Consider the following 16,710-nt stretch of genomic DNA (forward strand, 5'->3'; position numbering starts at 1 on the left):
CAAGAAACCTTCTGAGAACATGTCTTATATTTAGTTGTCATGTGTCATCAGTCTCCTTCAGTCTGGAATAGTTCCTCAGTCTTTCCCAATCTCATATACTTGACAGTCTTAAAAAATGACAGGGCTTTTATTATGAAAGATGTTCTCAACTTGGATCAGTTCGATATTTTCCTCATTTTTCTCATGCTTGTGTTCTTAGGAGACTTAGGTACTTTCCCTGTCCCAGTTCTCAAATTGACCACTTCTTCAAGGATAACTGCTTGACTACAGTGGCGGATAGTATTTAGAAAGTGAAATCTGGGAGTTTGGTATGATCATTGCTACTCGAGTGTCATTGCTTCTAGGACATCTCAGTGGACAGAGCTAGTAAATACTTGTCTGTGTATATGTGTGATTACAGTGTGTGTATGTGTGTGTGTGTATTTGTGTGTACAAACACACACCATGCATACACACACATATACACACACAACAATATATACATCTAAAACCATTTTTTTGAGTTTATTTAAAAAAATTTTTTTTTCAATGTTTATTTATTTTTGGGACAGAGAGAGACAGAGCATGAACGGGGGAGGGGCAGAGAGAGAGGGAGACACAGAATCGGAAACAGGCTCCAGGCTCTGAGCCATCAGCCCAGAGCCTGATGCGGGGCTCGAACTCACGGACCGCGAGATCGTGACCTGGCTGAAGTCGGATGCTTAACCGACTGCGCCACCCAGGCGCCCCGAGTTTATTTATTTTAATAGAGAGTGGGGATTGAGAGAGAGAGAGAATCCCAAGCAAGGTGCAGAGCCCAAGTGCAGAGCCCAATGCAGGGCTCGATCCCATGAACTGTAAGATCATGACCTGAGCCAAAATCAAGAGTCAGACACTTAACCAAGTGAGCCACCCAGGCACCCCTACATCTATAGCCATTTCTATGTGTATATATACATATATAAAATCCATGAGTTCATAATGAAATTCAAATTTCAACCCCAACCCCTTAGGGTTCTTTCTAGCAGTCTTTTCTTTGTTATAAATTTCTTATCAGACACTTAGATACCTGACTCCCACTAATTTAATCTAATAGCCGTTTAAAAGAAGAGTTTAACTTATTTACATTATTTATAAAAAGACAGATATGTTGGTCTTGTTTGGTCTTGTTTCTGTCATTTTTTTTGAAGTAGCATACTTGTTACTTTGTATAGCATTGAAAACATTTCTTTCTTTTTTTGAGAGAGAGAGAATGGGGGAGGGGCAGAGAAAGAAGGAGAGAGAGAATCTTAAGCAGGTTCCACACTTAGTGTGGAGCCCCACTCAGGGTTCAATCTCACGACCATGAGATCGTGATCATGAGATCATGGCCTGGACCGAAGTCAAGAGTCTGACACTTAACTGAGCTACCCAGTCACCCCTGAAAATACTTCACTGTAGCTGTTTCCTTTGCTTTGTATTTTAATTTTAATAATTTGTGAGGTTCATTTTTCCCTTTTGATTATTCATGACTGTAATTTCCATAAAGTATGCTTAAGCTGCTTCTTTAAAGGTACCTGTTAATTTCTTCCTGTGAACAATAATAAAATTAGTGTACTTCTTTACCCCTTTCACCTAATTTTGACTGTACTTTTCTTTTATTGTCAACTTTGGACTTTATAGTCAATGGTAAATTGGCTGTCTATAAAATTCTTGGCTCACAGTGCCTTTCCTTGAGGATTTTGAAAATATTGCTTCTCTGGTTTCTACTGAGTGTTGATGTGGAAAAGGGTGAAGCCAGTCTGATTTTTTTTTCCTCTTTTAAGTGTCTTGATTTGGCAGTAGTTATTGGGGGACAACTGAATGTAGAAAGTGTTGTTTTCAGTATATAGATTAAAATGTCTTTTCTGGAATACGTCTGTGAGTTATATTTTGAAATACTTGTTTTATTTTATTTGTAAACTAAGTTTTCTCTTTCAGGGATTCTAGTTATGAATATTTAGATCTCTGTTGCCTATCTTTGGCATCTATTATTTTCTCTTTAGTCTTTCTTTGCTTTTTATTTGTTTGGATTTTATTTTTCTTGATTTTATAATTTGTCTTCTATATCTCTTACAGTATTTTCCACAATGCCTGTTTTTCCTCGTATATCTTCAGACTTCACTTTATTTCTATAATAGTATTAATTCTTTATTTCTTTCCTATAATCTGCCAATTAGTGTTTCGTTATGTCTTCGGTACCATCTTGCAACCTCTTCCATAGCTCATATCTCTGCTTTGTGCTCTTTCTTCAAAGAAGCAGTTGCATCATTTAAAAAATGTTGGTTATGGCTTTCATCTGCCTTGATGGTTTTCTTTAAATTTTACATATATTTCAGCTATCTGATAGTTTTTTATTTTGTTACTTTTTAATTTTTTTTAAGTTTATTTTCAGAGAGAGAGTGCCCATGAACAGGGGAGGGGCAGAGAGAGAGGGAGAGAGAGAATCCCAAGCAGGCTCTGTACTGTCAGTGCTGAGCCTGACATGGGACTCAAGCCAATTAACTGAGCTGAAATTAAGAGTCAGACATTTAACTGACTGAGCCACCCAGGTGCCCATATCTGACAGTTTTTTTAAAGATGATGTTTTTATTTCTCCATCTGCCATTTATTTATCCTTATTATTTTCTTATACTCTTGTACTTCTCCTTATTTTATTTTGATTACTGCAGTTTATTTTTTTACTTTTTAAAGTTTATTTATTTATTTGGGGTGGAGAGGGGCAGAGATAGAGGGAGAGAGAGAGAATCCCAAGTGGGCTCCATGCTGTCAATGCAGAGTCCAATGTGGGGATTGAACCCAAGAATCGTGAGATCATGACCTCAGCTGAAGTTGAATGCTTAACTGACTGAGCCACCCAGGTGCCCCAATTACTGCATTTTAGAAAAAGTCGTTTGTTTTTTTTTTTTCTGGACAGGCTACTTGCCCAAAGTGCATATTGCAGAGGAATTAGAACTATGCTTCTTATGACCAGAGAGTTTTATGTGTGAGTGTGTTTAGCCTTTAACGTTTCCCAGTGAATAGAGGTAGGCAGTTGTGGTATCTCTAAGTAGAATCTTTTATCTATTGCTTACATTTAAAATTTTGAGTTTACACAGGACTAAATAGTCTGATGTGCACAACTGTGACTTTTCTGTGTTAACTCTTTCCTTGTTTCTATAACTTCTTGGGACCAAACCTACCCCAAGAAAGCCTCCATTTGTAGCTCAGGGATGCCATTCCCACTGTTGCAAAGTGTTTAGGTAGAGTCTGCCCCTCATCTAGAAGTGTCTTTGGTAGGCTTTCTCTGTAATCTACAGACATGGGCAAATTCTCTTCACTTCCTTACATACTCATCTGGCTTTAATCTCTGTTACTGTTGGAAACTTTTCACCTGTTTTATAATTTTTAGTTTCAGTTCTTTCTTAATTTCATTGAAGATGGGGTTTCTATTTTCATTCTTTTGTTCTTTTTGCTGCCCCTGGGTAATTCCTAGGAGGAAAAAGAGGCAGTGCTGACTTTAGGCTGCTATGTTCAAATAAGAAGTTTCTACCTCCTATTTCTTTCATTACTACTACCTCAGTTTTCTCACGTTCTATGAAGTCATTTTCTTTCCTAAAATTTCTCATTTGAATATTGCACTCTGTTCAAGTCAAATTCTTATTTTTTAAGATTACTTTATTTATTTTGAGAGAGAGAGAGTGACCAGGAGAGGGGCAGAGAGAGAGGGAGAGAGAATTCCAAGCTCTGTGTGGTCAGCACAGAGCCTGACTTAGGGCTGGACCTCACAAAGTGTGAGGTCATGACCTGAGCCAAATATCAAGAGTCAAACGCTCAACCCAACCATATACAAGTCAAATTCCTAAACTCTACAATTAAGTACTCATATTTACCCCCTTCAGTTTGAAACTCCCTTGTATTTGGCTCCATGGCATTGCACCAAATGGATTTATCTACTTCTCCGTCTAGTTCTCTTTTGTTTTGTTTATTTTTGTTGAATTGTTTTTGCCTCTTTCTAATTTTGGAATTCTCTTAACGACATTTTTTTTTTTTTTTGAGAGACAGAGAGAGACAGAGCATGAACAGGGGAGGGGCACAGAGAGAGAGAGAGAGAGGGATACACAGAATCCAAAGCAGGCTCCAGGAAGCCTGATGTGGGGCTTAAACCCATGAATACAAGATCATGACCTGAGCTGAAGTCAGACGCTCAACCGACTCAGCCACGCAGGTACCCCTCTTAGCAACATTTCTTTCACAGTCTTTTTTAAATATGAAAGGTAAAATAACAAAGCTTTAATGGAATATATCACTAGAGAATATCTTCATAACATTGGGGATGGGAAGGGATTCTTTTTTTTTTGTTTAATTTTTTAATAACATTTATTTATTATTGAGAGACAGACACAGAGTGTGAGCAGGGGAGAGGCAGAGAGAGGGGGAGACACAGAATTGGAAGCAGGCTACAGGCTCCGAGCTGTCAGCACAGAGCCCGACGTGGGGCTCGAACTCACAAACTACGAGATCATGGCCTGAGCCGAAGTCGGTCACCCAACCAACTGAGCCACCCAGACCCCAAGAAGGGATTCTTAAGATATAAAAATCACTAGCCATAAAGAATATGTTTGAGTAATTTGAATACATTAAAATTCAGAAATTGTTCCTGTCAAAAGATACCGTGAAGAGCATGAACAGATTAAGCACAGAGTTGGGAAATATTTTTGTATGTCAAAAGGGCTCTAATATCTCTATTATATATTACATATATTATATTATATATATTATATATATTATGTATAATATTATGTATAATATATTATGTATAATATTATGTATAATATATTATGTATATATATTATACATATATATTATATATATATATTATATATAATATATTATGTATATATATTATACATATATATTATATATGTATATTATATATACAAAGAAGTATATATTCTATTATTTGTATGTCACAATTTATTTGTTTTATTATTGAATGACATTTGGATTGTTTCATGGTTTTGACTGTTACAGGGATTGCTGCTGTGAACATACACACACACGCATGCACACACACACACATCCTGGTGTACATATGCCTACATTTATAAAGGTTGTATAGGGAGGGAATAGCTAGGAATAGAATTTCTAGGTCATAGAGTATTCATAGTTTCTACTTTAGTAGATAATGCTAAACCGTATTCTAAAGAAAATGGATTAACTGCAGCTACATGTTTCAATTTGGAGAAATTTCACAAACTATATTCAGTAAAAGAACTAAGACCAAAAAATATTATATACCATATGATTCCATTTACATAAAAATAACTAACAGGCAAAAATTGAACTGTACTTTTTACAGATGGATATATAGGCAGTAAATAAAGAAAAACAAGAAAATGGCTACCACCAAGGTCAAGGTTGTGAGGTCTCCAGGGGAGAGGAGAGGTTGTGATAGCACAGTGACATACAGGTACCTCCCAAGGTTGTGATGGTGATGGTGTGCTCTCTTTCTTGATTTGTGTTTTGGGTACACTGGAGTTCATTTTATAATAATTTGTTAAAATTCATATTTATGGTTTTATGGGTTTTTCCTATATATTTCATAATGAAAAGGGCTTAAAAAATAAAACCTGAGAACTGATTTGAATGAACATAATTTAAGGTACCCTTAGGCAATTTGTCTTCCTATTTCACTTTAAATATAATAGAGGGAGGATTAAAAGAGGTACAGTAACTTTGTAGAGCTCTTTTTTTAATCTAAATCCGTATCTGTGTCACCACGGTGTTCAAATAAAGTAATAGATGCCATTTTAGCAAAAATATAGGGTTTTTAAAGTACTTTTCCAGTTTTATTAGAAATAATTGAAATACATCAATATATACACCATGATAGATTTACATTTATTGTGAAATGATTATCATAATAGGTTCAGCAAACCTTTATCTTTTCATATAAATACAGTAAAAAGAAAAAAAAGGAAAAGGGAAAAAATTCCCCTTGTGATGAGGACTCTTAGGATTTACTCCCAGGGCACCTGGGTGGCTCAGTTGATTTAGCATCCTACTCTTGATTTCAGCTCAGGTCATGATCTCCCAGTTCATGGGATCAAGCCCTGCGTTGGGATCTGTGTGACAGTGTGAGCCTGCTTGGGATTCTCTCTCTACTCCTCCCCCTGTTTGTGCTCTCTCTTTCTCTCTCTCTCTCTCTCAAAATAAAGAAATAACCTTTTTTTTTGTAAAAAAAGGATTCACTCTCTAAACACTTTTCCTATGTAATCATACAGTAGTGTTAACTCTACTCATCATTTTGTACATTACATTCTTAGTATTTATTTATCTTATAACTGGAAGTTTATACCTTTGACCACCTTCCTCTATTACCCCTTCCCCACCCTCGACCTCTGGTAACCACAAGACTGATCTCTTTTTCTGTGAAGGTTTTGTTTTTCTTTTAGTTTCTACATATAAGTTAGATTGTACAGTACTTCTTTTCCTGTCTAACTTGCTTTACTTAGCATAATGCCTTCAAAGTCCATCCATCGTGTTGCAAATGGTAGGATTTCCCCATTTTTTTATGGCTGAATAATACTACATTGTATATATGTATATACTACAACTTTTTTATCACTTCATCTATTGATGGACATGATTGTTTCAGTGTCTTTATTATTGTAAATAATGCTGATATGAACATGAGGGTGCAGATATTTTTTTGAATTGATGTTTTTGAATTGATGTTTTTGTTTCCTTTGGATATGTTCCCAGAAGTGGAATTGCTGGATCATATGGTAGTTCTATTTTTATTTTTTTGAGGGTCCTCCATACTATTTTTCATAGTGGCTGCACCAATTTATAATCCTACCAATAGTGCACAAGGGTTCCCTTTTCTTAACATCCATGCCAGCATTTGTTATCTTGCGCCTTGTTGATGATGGCCATACTAACATGTATGAGGTGATATCTCATTGTGGTTTAGATTAACATTTCCATAATGACTAGTGATGTTGAGTATCTTTTCATTACCTGTTGGCCTTTCATATATCTTCTTTGGAAAAATGTCTTTCCCCATTTTTAAATTGGGCTATTTGATGGTTTTTTTGCTATAATTTATCGCCGTTAGGTTTTTTTGCTGTTAGTTCTTTATGTATTTTGGATATTAACTCCTTACCTAATATACGGTTTGCAAATATTTTTTCCCATTCCCTAAGTTGTTTTTTCAATTTGTTGCTGTGGGGAAACCTTTTTAGTTTGATTTAATCCCACCTGTTTATTTTTTATTTTGTTGCTTGTACTTTAGGTGTCATATCCAGACAATCATTACCAAGACCTATGTCAGGGAGCTTTTTTCCTATGTTTTCTTGTAGGGGTTTTATGGTTTCAGGTCTTATTTTTAAGTCTTTAACCCATTTCAAGTTAATTTTCGTGACTGGTTTAAGATATAGGTTCAATTTCATTCTTTTCCGTGTGATTATCCAATTATCCTAGTACCATATATTGAAGAGACTTTTTTTCTCCTTTGAATATCCTTGGCTTCCTTGTCAAATACTAGTTGGCAGTTTACACTTGGGTTTATTTTTTGGCTCTTGATTCTGTTCTCTTTGTCTATTTGTTTTTATGCCAATACCACACTGTTTTGATGACTATTGCTATATAGTAGCAGGAAGTATAATGCCTCCTGCTTTATTCTTCTTTTTCAAGATTTCTTTGGCTATTCAGGGTCTTTCATGGTTCCATATAAATTTTAGGAGATTTTTTTTCTACTTCTGTAAAAAATGCCATTGGAATCTTGATAGGGATTGCATTGAATCTTTTGGTGGGATTAACATCTTAATAATATTAATTCTTCCACTATGTGAAGACAGGATACCTTTCCTTTTCTTTGTGTCTTCTTTGATTTCTTTCATCCATGTCTTACAGTTTTCAGCATAAAAATTTTTCATTTCCTGGTTAAATCTATTCCTATGTCTTTTGTTTTTGATGCTGTTGTAAATGACATCAATTTCTTTATTTATTTTTCAGAAATTTCACTGTTATAGAAATGCTACTGATTTTTTTTGTATGTTAATTTTTTATCCTGCAACTTTACTGAAATCATTGATTACATCTAACAGATTTCTGGTTGAGTCTTTATACCAAATCTATGTATAAAAGTATGTCATCTGCAAACAGAGACAATTGTACTTCTTTCTTTCTAATTCTTATAGCTTTTACTTCTTTTTCTTGCCTGATTGCTGTAGCTAGGACTTCCAGTACTGTGTTGAATAGGAGTGGTGAGAGTGAGCATCCTAGTCTTTTTCCTGATCTTAGAGGAAAAGTTTTCATCCTGTCACCATTGAGTATGGTGTTAGCTGTGGACTTGTCATATATGGCCTTTATTATGTTGAGATATGTTCCTTCTGAGCCTAATTTACTGAGTTTTTATCATGAGTGGGTGGTGAATGTTGTCAAATGCTTTTTTGTACTTACTGAAATGATCATATGATTCTTTTCTTTCATTCTATTAAATGTGACATGTAACATTGATTGATTTGTGTGTGTTGAACTATCTTTGCATCACAGAGATAAATCCCACTTGATCATGGTGTATGATCTTTTATTGTGCTGCAGAATTCAATTTGGTAGTATTTTACTGGGAATTTTTACATCTGTATTCGTCAGGGATATTGGTTTATAGATTTCCTTTTTAGTAGTCTTCTTTTCTAGTTTTGGTGTCAGGATAATGCTGATCTTGTCAAATAAATTTAGAATTGTTTCCTTCTCTTCAGTTATTTGGAAAAGTTGGAGAAGAATTGGTTTTAATTCTTTAAATGTTTAGAAAATTCACCAGTGAAGCCACCTGGTCCTGGGCTTTTCTTCATTAGGAAGTTTTTAATTACTGATTCAATTTCTTTACTAGTAATTGATCTATCCATATTTTTAATTTCTTTCTGATTCAGTCTTGGTAAGTCATAAGAAATATAGTTTGTAAAGTGATTCCTATTTGTGTGTGTGTGTGTGTGTATCCTCGCTTGTAGTTTAAAATTTCTTTTTGGTTTGCCACATAATGCTGCTATGGAATGAAATTCAAAATACTTTTCTCTGTTGCATTTCCAGAATGATGTCACCATCCTTAAGGACAGGAATATGTCAACATAGCAAGAACATATACCTTGGTTAGATTATTTCTTATTAATAGTAGAAGAGGTGCTTTGGAGATTTCTTCCTGGATTCTGACATGTTTATGGGGAAAACAAATGTGAAGCTACTTACCAGCTTTGCATTTTCTCAGTCTCTGATGCATTAGGAGTATTGTGGATTTTTTAAGAGTTTTTTTTTAAGTTTATTTATTTTGAGAGAGAAAGAGAGTGAGAGAGAGCCTGTGCAAGGGAGGTGCAGAGAGAGAGAGAGAGAGAGAGAGAGAGAGAGAGAGAGAGAGAGAGAGAGAGAATCCCAAGCAGGCTCCATGCTGCTAGCACAGAGCCTGATGTGGGGCTTGATTCCATCAACTGTGAGATCATGACCTGAGCCAAAATCAAGAGTTGGATGCTTAACCAACTCAGCCACTCAGGTGCACTGTGACAAGAGTACTTTAATAGAAGTAATGTTTACTGAAAGAATATACAATTTAAGTAACATTAAAATTCTGAATATATTCTTCACATCCATAATAAATCTGCGTATGTTATTATTGTTTTTTTAACTCCAGAAATGGATCTGAATTTATTCTGTTTGGCATCCTTAGTGACATCTCTTGGCATTCTTATATCTCATGTAACCCACCCCCCCACCACCCGCCACCGACCAGAAGGGAGAGCAGGGCCATTTATAAGTGAATATGAATGTTGGTAATATCAGTGACATTTACATCTCTTCATAATCTCTTGCAGTCATGCTTTTGACTCTACCCAGCCTGCTGAAAAAAAAAAAACCAAGTTAGATGTGTAGCTTTTGTGTAGGGAACAGATTCCTTGATCAGCAATACAGTCTCTTTAGTTTTTTTGTCCAAAATTTGGCCCATTTTCAGTGTTACCAGTCTGGGTTTCCAAAGCCATTTAACATTCCTGTAACTCAGATATAGCAGTTACCTAATTTAGCTGACAGCAATGTGAATTTTTTTTTTCTCTCTAGTCCTTTTGATGTTGATGAAACAGAAACTATATGTTCTAGCACTGCTAATTAATTTTTTTGTCTGTGTGAATTTGGGTTAAAGATAAATGAGAGTAACTATTTTTAGGCTTATTGGAATTCCTCATCACTGTTTCTTATCTTTTACTTTTCACTGTATAATTCTGTTTTATTTTAATGCAGGTACAGCCTGACTATTTGGACTGGGAAAAATGATAACTATTCCATTGAAGATTTACTTTGCATTAGAGACCATTTTGACAAAAAACAAGTTTTCTATGACATCTTGGAACCACAAAACCATGAATTTAAACAAGCCATTGGAGTCAAAGTTAATCTCTAAGAAGATTCTTCTAAGTTATTTCATGTTTTGGTTTCATAATCCCCTGCTTTGGTCTGAACTAATTACCACATAAATTATGATGATTGATTTATTCTCCACATCATCTAATCAAAGAACATTTAGTGCTTACTTTATTAGGCATATATCCTTATGATACTGTACTTACTTAAAAGATTTGGAAAGAAGAGGGGTACCTGGGTGGCTCAGTCAGTTAAGTGTCCAACTTTGGCTTGGGTCATGATCTCACAGCTCATGGACTCAAGCCCCATGTCCAGCTCATGGGTTCAAGCCCCATGTCAGGCTCTATGCTGACAGCTCAGAGCCTGGAGCCTGCTTCTGTCGCTCTCTGCCTCTACCCCACTCATGCTGTGTCTTTCTCTCAAATATAAATAAACATTAAAATTTTTTTAAAAAGATTTGGAAATAAGATATTTCAGTGGGCCTGTTCTAATAATAATTTAGGAATATTATGCTTTAAAAACCTTTATAAAAATATGATTTTGATATACCGAAGGTAATTGAAAGAATTTACATGTTATAGTTTGGATATAAATCACATTTTGTTGCCACTTGTATTACAGAGATTCAACAAAACTCTGGCACCCTCTTTCTTTTTTCCTGGAGAACTGGTTATTTCAGAAATTACAGAAGAGTAAGAGGGCTTTAAAAATGTTCTTTCACACAGGTGAGCACCTTTCTCATGACAGAATAAAATCCACTTAATGAAAACAATATAGATTAAATTAGATGGATCTAACATTTCCATATTGTTGGGAGCATGCTGGCAACTGTGTATGTATTTTGTATTCTTTATTTCCGTCATAATATTTTATCTATAGTGAGTACGATACTACTGGAGAGCATAATTTTTTTTTTTTTTAGCCACATGGTTTCTTTTTTTTTATGATGCAATTTATTGTCAAATTGGCTTACATACAACACCCAGTGTTCATCCCAACAAGTGCCCTCCTCAATGCCCATCACCCATTTTCCAATCTCCCCCACCCCCATCCACCCTCAGTTTGGTCTCTGTATTTAAGAGTCTCTTATGGTTTGCCTTCCTCCCTCTCTGTTTGTAACTATTTTTTCCCCTTTCCCTCCCCCATGGTCTTCTGTTAAGCTTCTCAAGATCCACATATGAGTGAAAAGATATGGTATCTGTCTTTCTCTGCCTGGCTTATTTCACTTAACATAATACCCTCCAGTTCCATCCACATTGCTGCAAATGACCAGATTTCATTCTTCCTCATTGCCAAGTAGTATTCCATTGTATATATAAACCACATATTCTTTATCCATTCATCAGTTGATGGCCATTTAGGCTCTTTCCATAATTTGGCTATTGGTGAGTGTGCCTCTATAAACATTGGGGTACAAGTACCCCTGTGCATCAGCACTCCTGTATCCCTTGGGTAAATCCCTAGCACTGCTATTGCTGGGTCATAGGGTAGTTCTATTTTTAATTTTTTGAGGAACCTTCACACTATCTTCCAGAGAAGCTTGAAGAGTAGAATTTTAATCCTAGTGACACATCATTTGATTTTCATTTCTCACCAGCACCACCTTAGTTCACCTTATTTTACTACTAGAACTTCAAAAACTTGTTCTTCATGTCTTCATTGTTCACACTCTACTCAGAGATGCTCTGAGTATTTCTGCTGAAGAAAGCTTTTATAAGTGCCTCTTGCAAATTAGAAACCTCCAGGATCCTCTTACATGCAACTTTATTGAATTTTACTCTTAAAGACCATCCACAATGTAGCCCACTCTAAAAATCAATTCAGTGACCTTCAGTGCTTCATTTCAAAAATGCCTGCAACATCAATGGTCTCCAGACCTTCCTTTAACAGTTAATTTTAACTATTTAATATTGTTCACTAATTATGTCATACATGTTAGTTATATTTCTTCAGCTAGGTTATAAAGCCCTTCATGGTAAGGGTGCATTCTTTTTTTTTTTTTTTAATTTTTTTTTCAATGTTTATTTATTTTTGGGACAGAGAGAGACAGAGCATGAACAGGGGAGGGGCAGAGAGAGAGGGAGACACAGAATCGGAAACAGGCTCCAGGCTCTGAGCCGTCAGCCCAGAGCCCGACGCGGGGCTCAAACTCACGGACCACGAGATCGTGACCTGGCTGAAGTCGGACGCTTAACCGACTGCGCCACCCAGGCGCCCCAAGGGTGCATTCTTAACTGTCCTTTATAGTATGTGGCTTAGTCTTGAGCAAGGTATTCAGAAAAATATGTACTTCTTTCATTTATTAAAAAGAAACTTACTAATGAATGTCCTAAGATATGTAATTTGCCTTGGTTTATCAGCCATTTTCTCCCAGAAGATAAAGTGGTATATAGTGAAAATATAATTTTGAATTCAGATAGACTTCCCTTACAGCCCCACCTCTGTCCCTTACTAGCTATAGATTTTTGGAAATATTTAACCTCATTGAATCTTGATTTCCTTATCTATAAAATGGAGGGGAAATGAGGATTTTCTTGTAGTTGTTATGAAGATTGAGATTCATGTAATAGAGGATCTAGCTCAATGCTCAACGCATAGTAAGTACTCAACAGACAAGGTTAGTTCCCTTCTTCTAGACTTGTCATATGATCATATCCATTGTAGACAAATACAGTGAGGAGTATAACATGAAACATTGTAGACATAGAAGTATTTAAAGAAGACAATTATATTTCCACTTTAAATTTTAGCTCCAACTAAATACAGTCCTATTTGTCAAATAATATCTAAAACTTCACTTTCTATGGTTGTTTGCCAAAAACAAAAGATAAAATTTTATAATTACAAAATTTTAACAATTGGAACAAAGAATAATTTAAAATTATAATAAAAAGTAAAGCTTAGTTTATAAATTTTCCAAATGAACTGTATTTCAGTGAGGTTTTAAATAAAATTTAATTTGTCCAGAAGATTATTTTTGCTACTTGATTATTTGACCCTTGATAATAGTTTTAAAAATATTAATCTTAAGGCAAAATTCTTTTATTTTGAGAACTTTATCAGCTGAGTATCACTTAGATTAAGATTTAAAGCTGTATTTACTATCAACAATAGCCAAAGTATGGAAAGAGCCCAAATATCCATTGATGGATGAATGGATAAAGAAGATGTGGTTTATATACACAATGGAGTATTATTTGGCAATCAAAAAGAATGAAATCTTGCCATTTGCAAATACGTGGATGGAACTGGAGGGTATTATGCTAAGTAAAATTAGTCAGAGAAAGACAAAAATCATATGACTTCACTCAGATGAGGACTCTGAGAGACAAAACAGATGAATATAAGGGAAGGGAAACAAAAATAATATAAAAACAGGGAGGGGGACAAAACAGAAGAGACCCATAAATATGGAGAACAAACTGAGGGTTACTGGAGGGGTTGTGGGAGGGGGGATGGGTTAAATGGGTAAGGGCACTAAGGAATCTACTGAAATCATTGTTGCACTATATGCTAGTTTGGATGTAAATTAAAAATAAAATAAAATAAAATAAAAGAAGTTTTGAAAAGACAAAATAAAACAAATAAAGAATTCATCAGTTGCCTTATAGAGTCAAGGTACAAATTCTAATTCATCTTTATATCCTAATTTTAAAAAATGGAAATTTTATGAATGATACTTTTAATGATATAATAAAAAATGTTGAAAGACTAAAAAAAAGATTTAGAGCTGTATTTTAAATTGTTTTTGGGAACAAAAATATGTAAGGGAATTATAAAATGTATGCTGTTGAAAATAAATTATTAGTGGATATTCACATGGAAAAAAAAATAACTTTAATCCCTACTTCATACCATACACCAATAATAATTTGACTTGAATCTTAGGTCCAAATATGAAAACTAAAATTAAGGATTTAGAAGAGAATGAAGGAGAATGTTTTCGTGACTTTGGAGTAGGCAACAATTTCTTTTTTTAATTACAGCTTTGTAGAGGTATAATTGACATATAAAATTGTCAGATGTTCCCAATTTTTTTCCTATTTCCTCCACATCCAAGGCAATGATGTCTCATAACACAACACTAATCATAAAAGAAAAAATTGATTAGGGTGCCTGGGTGACTTATTTTGTTGAGTGTCTGACTTCGGCTCAAGTTGTGATCTCAGGGTTCCTGAGTTAGAGCCCTCAATGGGCCTCGTTACCATCAGCACAGGGCCTGCTGCGGGTCCTCTGTCTCCCTCTTTCTTCTCCCCTCCCCCGCTCAAGGTCTCTCTCAAAAATAAATAAAACATTAAAAAAAAGAAAAAAATGGGTTAATAGGCTTTATCAAAATTTAACACTTCTCATTAAAAGACTCCATTAATACCTATCTGACAAAGGTCTCATACTCAGAATCTTTGGAGAACTCCTATAAACTAATTCTTAAAAAGAAGCTAAACAACTCAATTAAAAATGGGCAAAAGAACAGACACTTCATAACTTAGTTAATAAACAATAATTATAGGGGCACCTGGGTGGCTCAGTGGGTAAGCGGCCGACTTCGGCTCAGGTGATGATCTTGCAGTCCGTGAGTTCTAGCACCGCGTCGGGCTCTGTGCTGACAGCTCAGAGCCTGGAGCCTGCTTCAGATTCTGTGTCTCCCTCTCTCTGACCCTGCCCTGTTCATGCTCTGTCTCTCCCTGTCTCAAAAATAAGTAAACATTAAAAATAAATAAATAAATAAACAAACAAATAAATAAATATAAAAAGGCCTTAATGTAGGAGAATGCAATACAATACTATATGAACAGTGAGACTCTACATTTATCAATATGGAAAGATGTTATCTTGCAGGCTGCAAAACAGATGTTTGGTATCCTATTTATGTAAAGTTATATGACATTATATGCATTTGTATACATAGGAAAATATTTGGGAAGAAGTTCCCAGACACAAAATATGTATAACTTATTTTTCCCCTCCAGGTTCTCAAGTCTAATGTTTGGTGTTGAGAACTCATGGCATCCAAGGGCTATTTCCCAAGTTTGGCAGAGCAATCCTGGTCCTAGAAGAGACTTTGGTACGAGATCCAATTGTTCAAAAAAAAATCAGAGCTTTGAAAAGTACGGTTGAGGGGCGCTTGGGTGGCTTAGTCAGTTAAGCATCCAACTTTGGTTCAGGTCATGATCTCATGGTTCGTGAGTTGAAGCCCCACATTGGGCTCCATGCTGACAGCTAAGAGCCTGGAGCCTGCTTTGGATTCTGTGTTTCCCTCTCTCTCTGCCTACCCCTGCTCACATTCTGTCTTTCTCTCTCTCAAAAATAAACACTAAAAAAAAAAAGTATGGTTGATATGGCCCTGTAAAAGTGATGTCATTACTAATTAGTCAGATATATACTCATTTACCAAGTGGGAAATTGTTAAAGATTATTCACAACAGATTGCTTACTTGCTTGTTTGTTGGAGTTAAAATCTTGGGGTTTTTCCTTGTAATTATAAAAATTAAGTACCTAGTGAATATATAGAAAAATGCCCTATCTCTCATCTTGAAATTTAAGGTATGAGCCTGCCTAGTAAGAGCCTACAATCTGCTTATAATAATAAATCCGTGAATCAATGCAAGGAAAAGTTCACTGATAGAAAGATGAAGATGGTAGCACTGAAGAACTTTTTATCTAGAAAATGGGAGTATAATGAATAAATGAAACGAAGACCACCTGATAACCAGGTCTTGGAAGAAGCCGGGCAGGATCTAGGAGTTCTTGGGACCTCAGCAGCAGGAGCTCAGGGTCTTTGTTCTAGTGTCCAGTGTACCACACCAGTGTCATTCTTTTACTTGTGACTGTGATTGCTTCTCTCCCTTCTTTGTATCTAACATCCTTTGGGCAAGGACCTCGATTTGTCCAGTCACTTGTGTCTTCAGGGCTTAGTAGGAATACTGAGAGGAAGGAAGAGGCAGGCATTTAATTGATGTCTGATGGACTGAAGCTGTGCAAATAATTCAGAAATGATTTCTGCCTCAAGGATCTTAAAATCTAGGAAGAGAGATCTGTAGACAATAAGTTGGATATTTGCTGTAACTCCTCTGATGGAACTATACACCAGGTTGTGGCAACAGCATTTTGTTCTAATTGAGAGAAAACACTTAAAGGTGTGTCTTGAATGAGTGTAAGATTCACTAGGTAGAGTAAGAGAGGGAAGGGTCTTTCAGACAAAGGCACATGCGCAGAGGAACTCTGAGGGAAGAGACTTATCTGACCTGTTCAAAAAGTTTATAAAGACACCATACTATGAGGCTGGGCACTGAGGCAGGGGCCAGATTCATTTTCTGAGCCAAGGAG

At 35.7% G+C, this 16,710-nt stretch overlaps 1 protein-coding gene across 3 annotated transcripts in view; it reads left to right on the plus strand.

The window, feature by feature from the left end:
• FAM151B (family with sequence similarity 151 member B) overlaps positions 1 to 16,710 on the plus strand; it is a 45,917-nt gene that overhangs the window by 25,191 nt on the left and 4,016 nt on the right. The window contains exons 6-7 of one of the 3 annotated variants that reach the window (XM_047873890.1): positions 11,008 to 11,111; positions 15,354 to 15,548. In XM_047873890.1, coding sequence (XP_047729846.1) covers positions 11,008 to 11,111; positions 15,354 to 15,367 — 118 coding nt within the window. In that variant the 3' untranslated portion in view covers positions 15,368 to 15,548. Of the gene's footprint in view, positions 1 to 10,266; positions 10,719 to 11,007; positions 11,112 to 15,353; positions 15,549 to 16,710 lie in introns of those variants that run through there. The other 2 variants (XM_047873888.1, XM_047873887.1) reach the window with 2 other exon arrangements.

This window comes from Prionailurus viverrinus, chromosome A1 (genome assembly GCF_022837055.1).
Source record: "Prionailurus viverrinus isolate Anna chromosome A1, UM_Priviv_1.0, whole genome shotgun sequence".
NCBI lineage: Eukaryota > Metazoa > Chordata > Mammalia > Carnivora > Felidae > Prionailurus > Prionailurus viverrinus.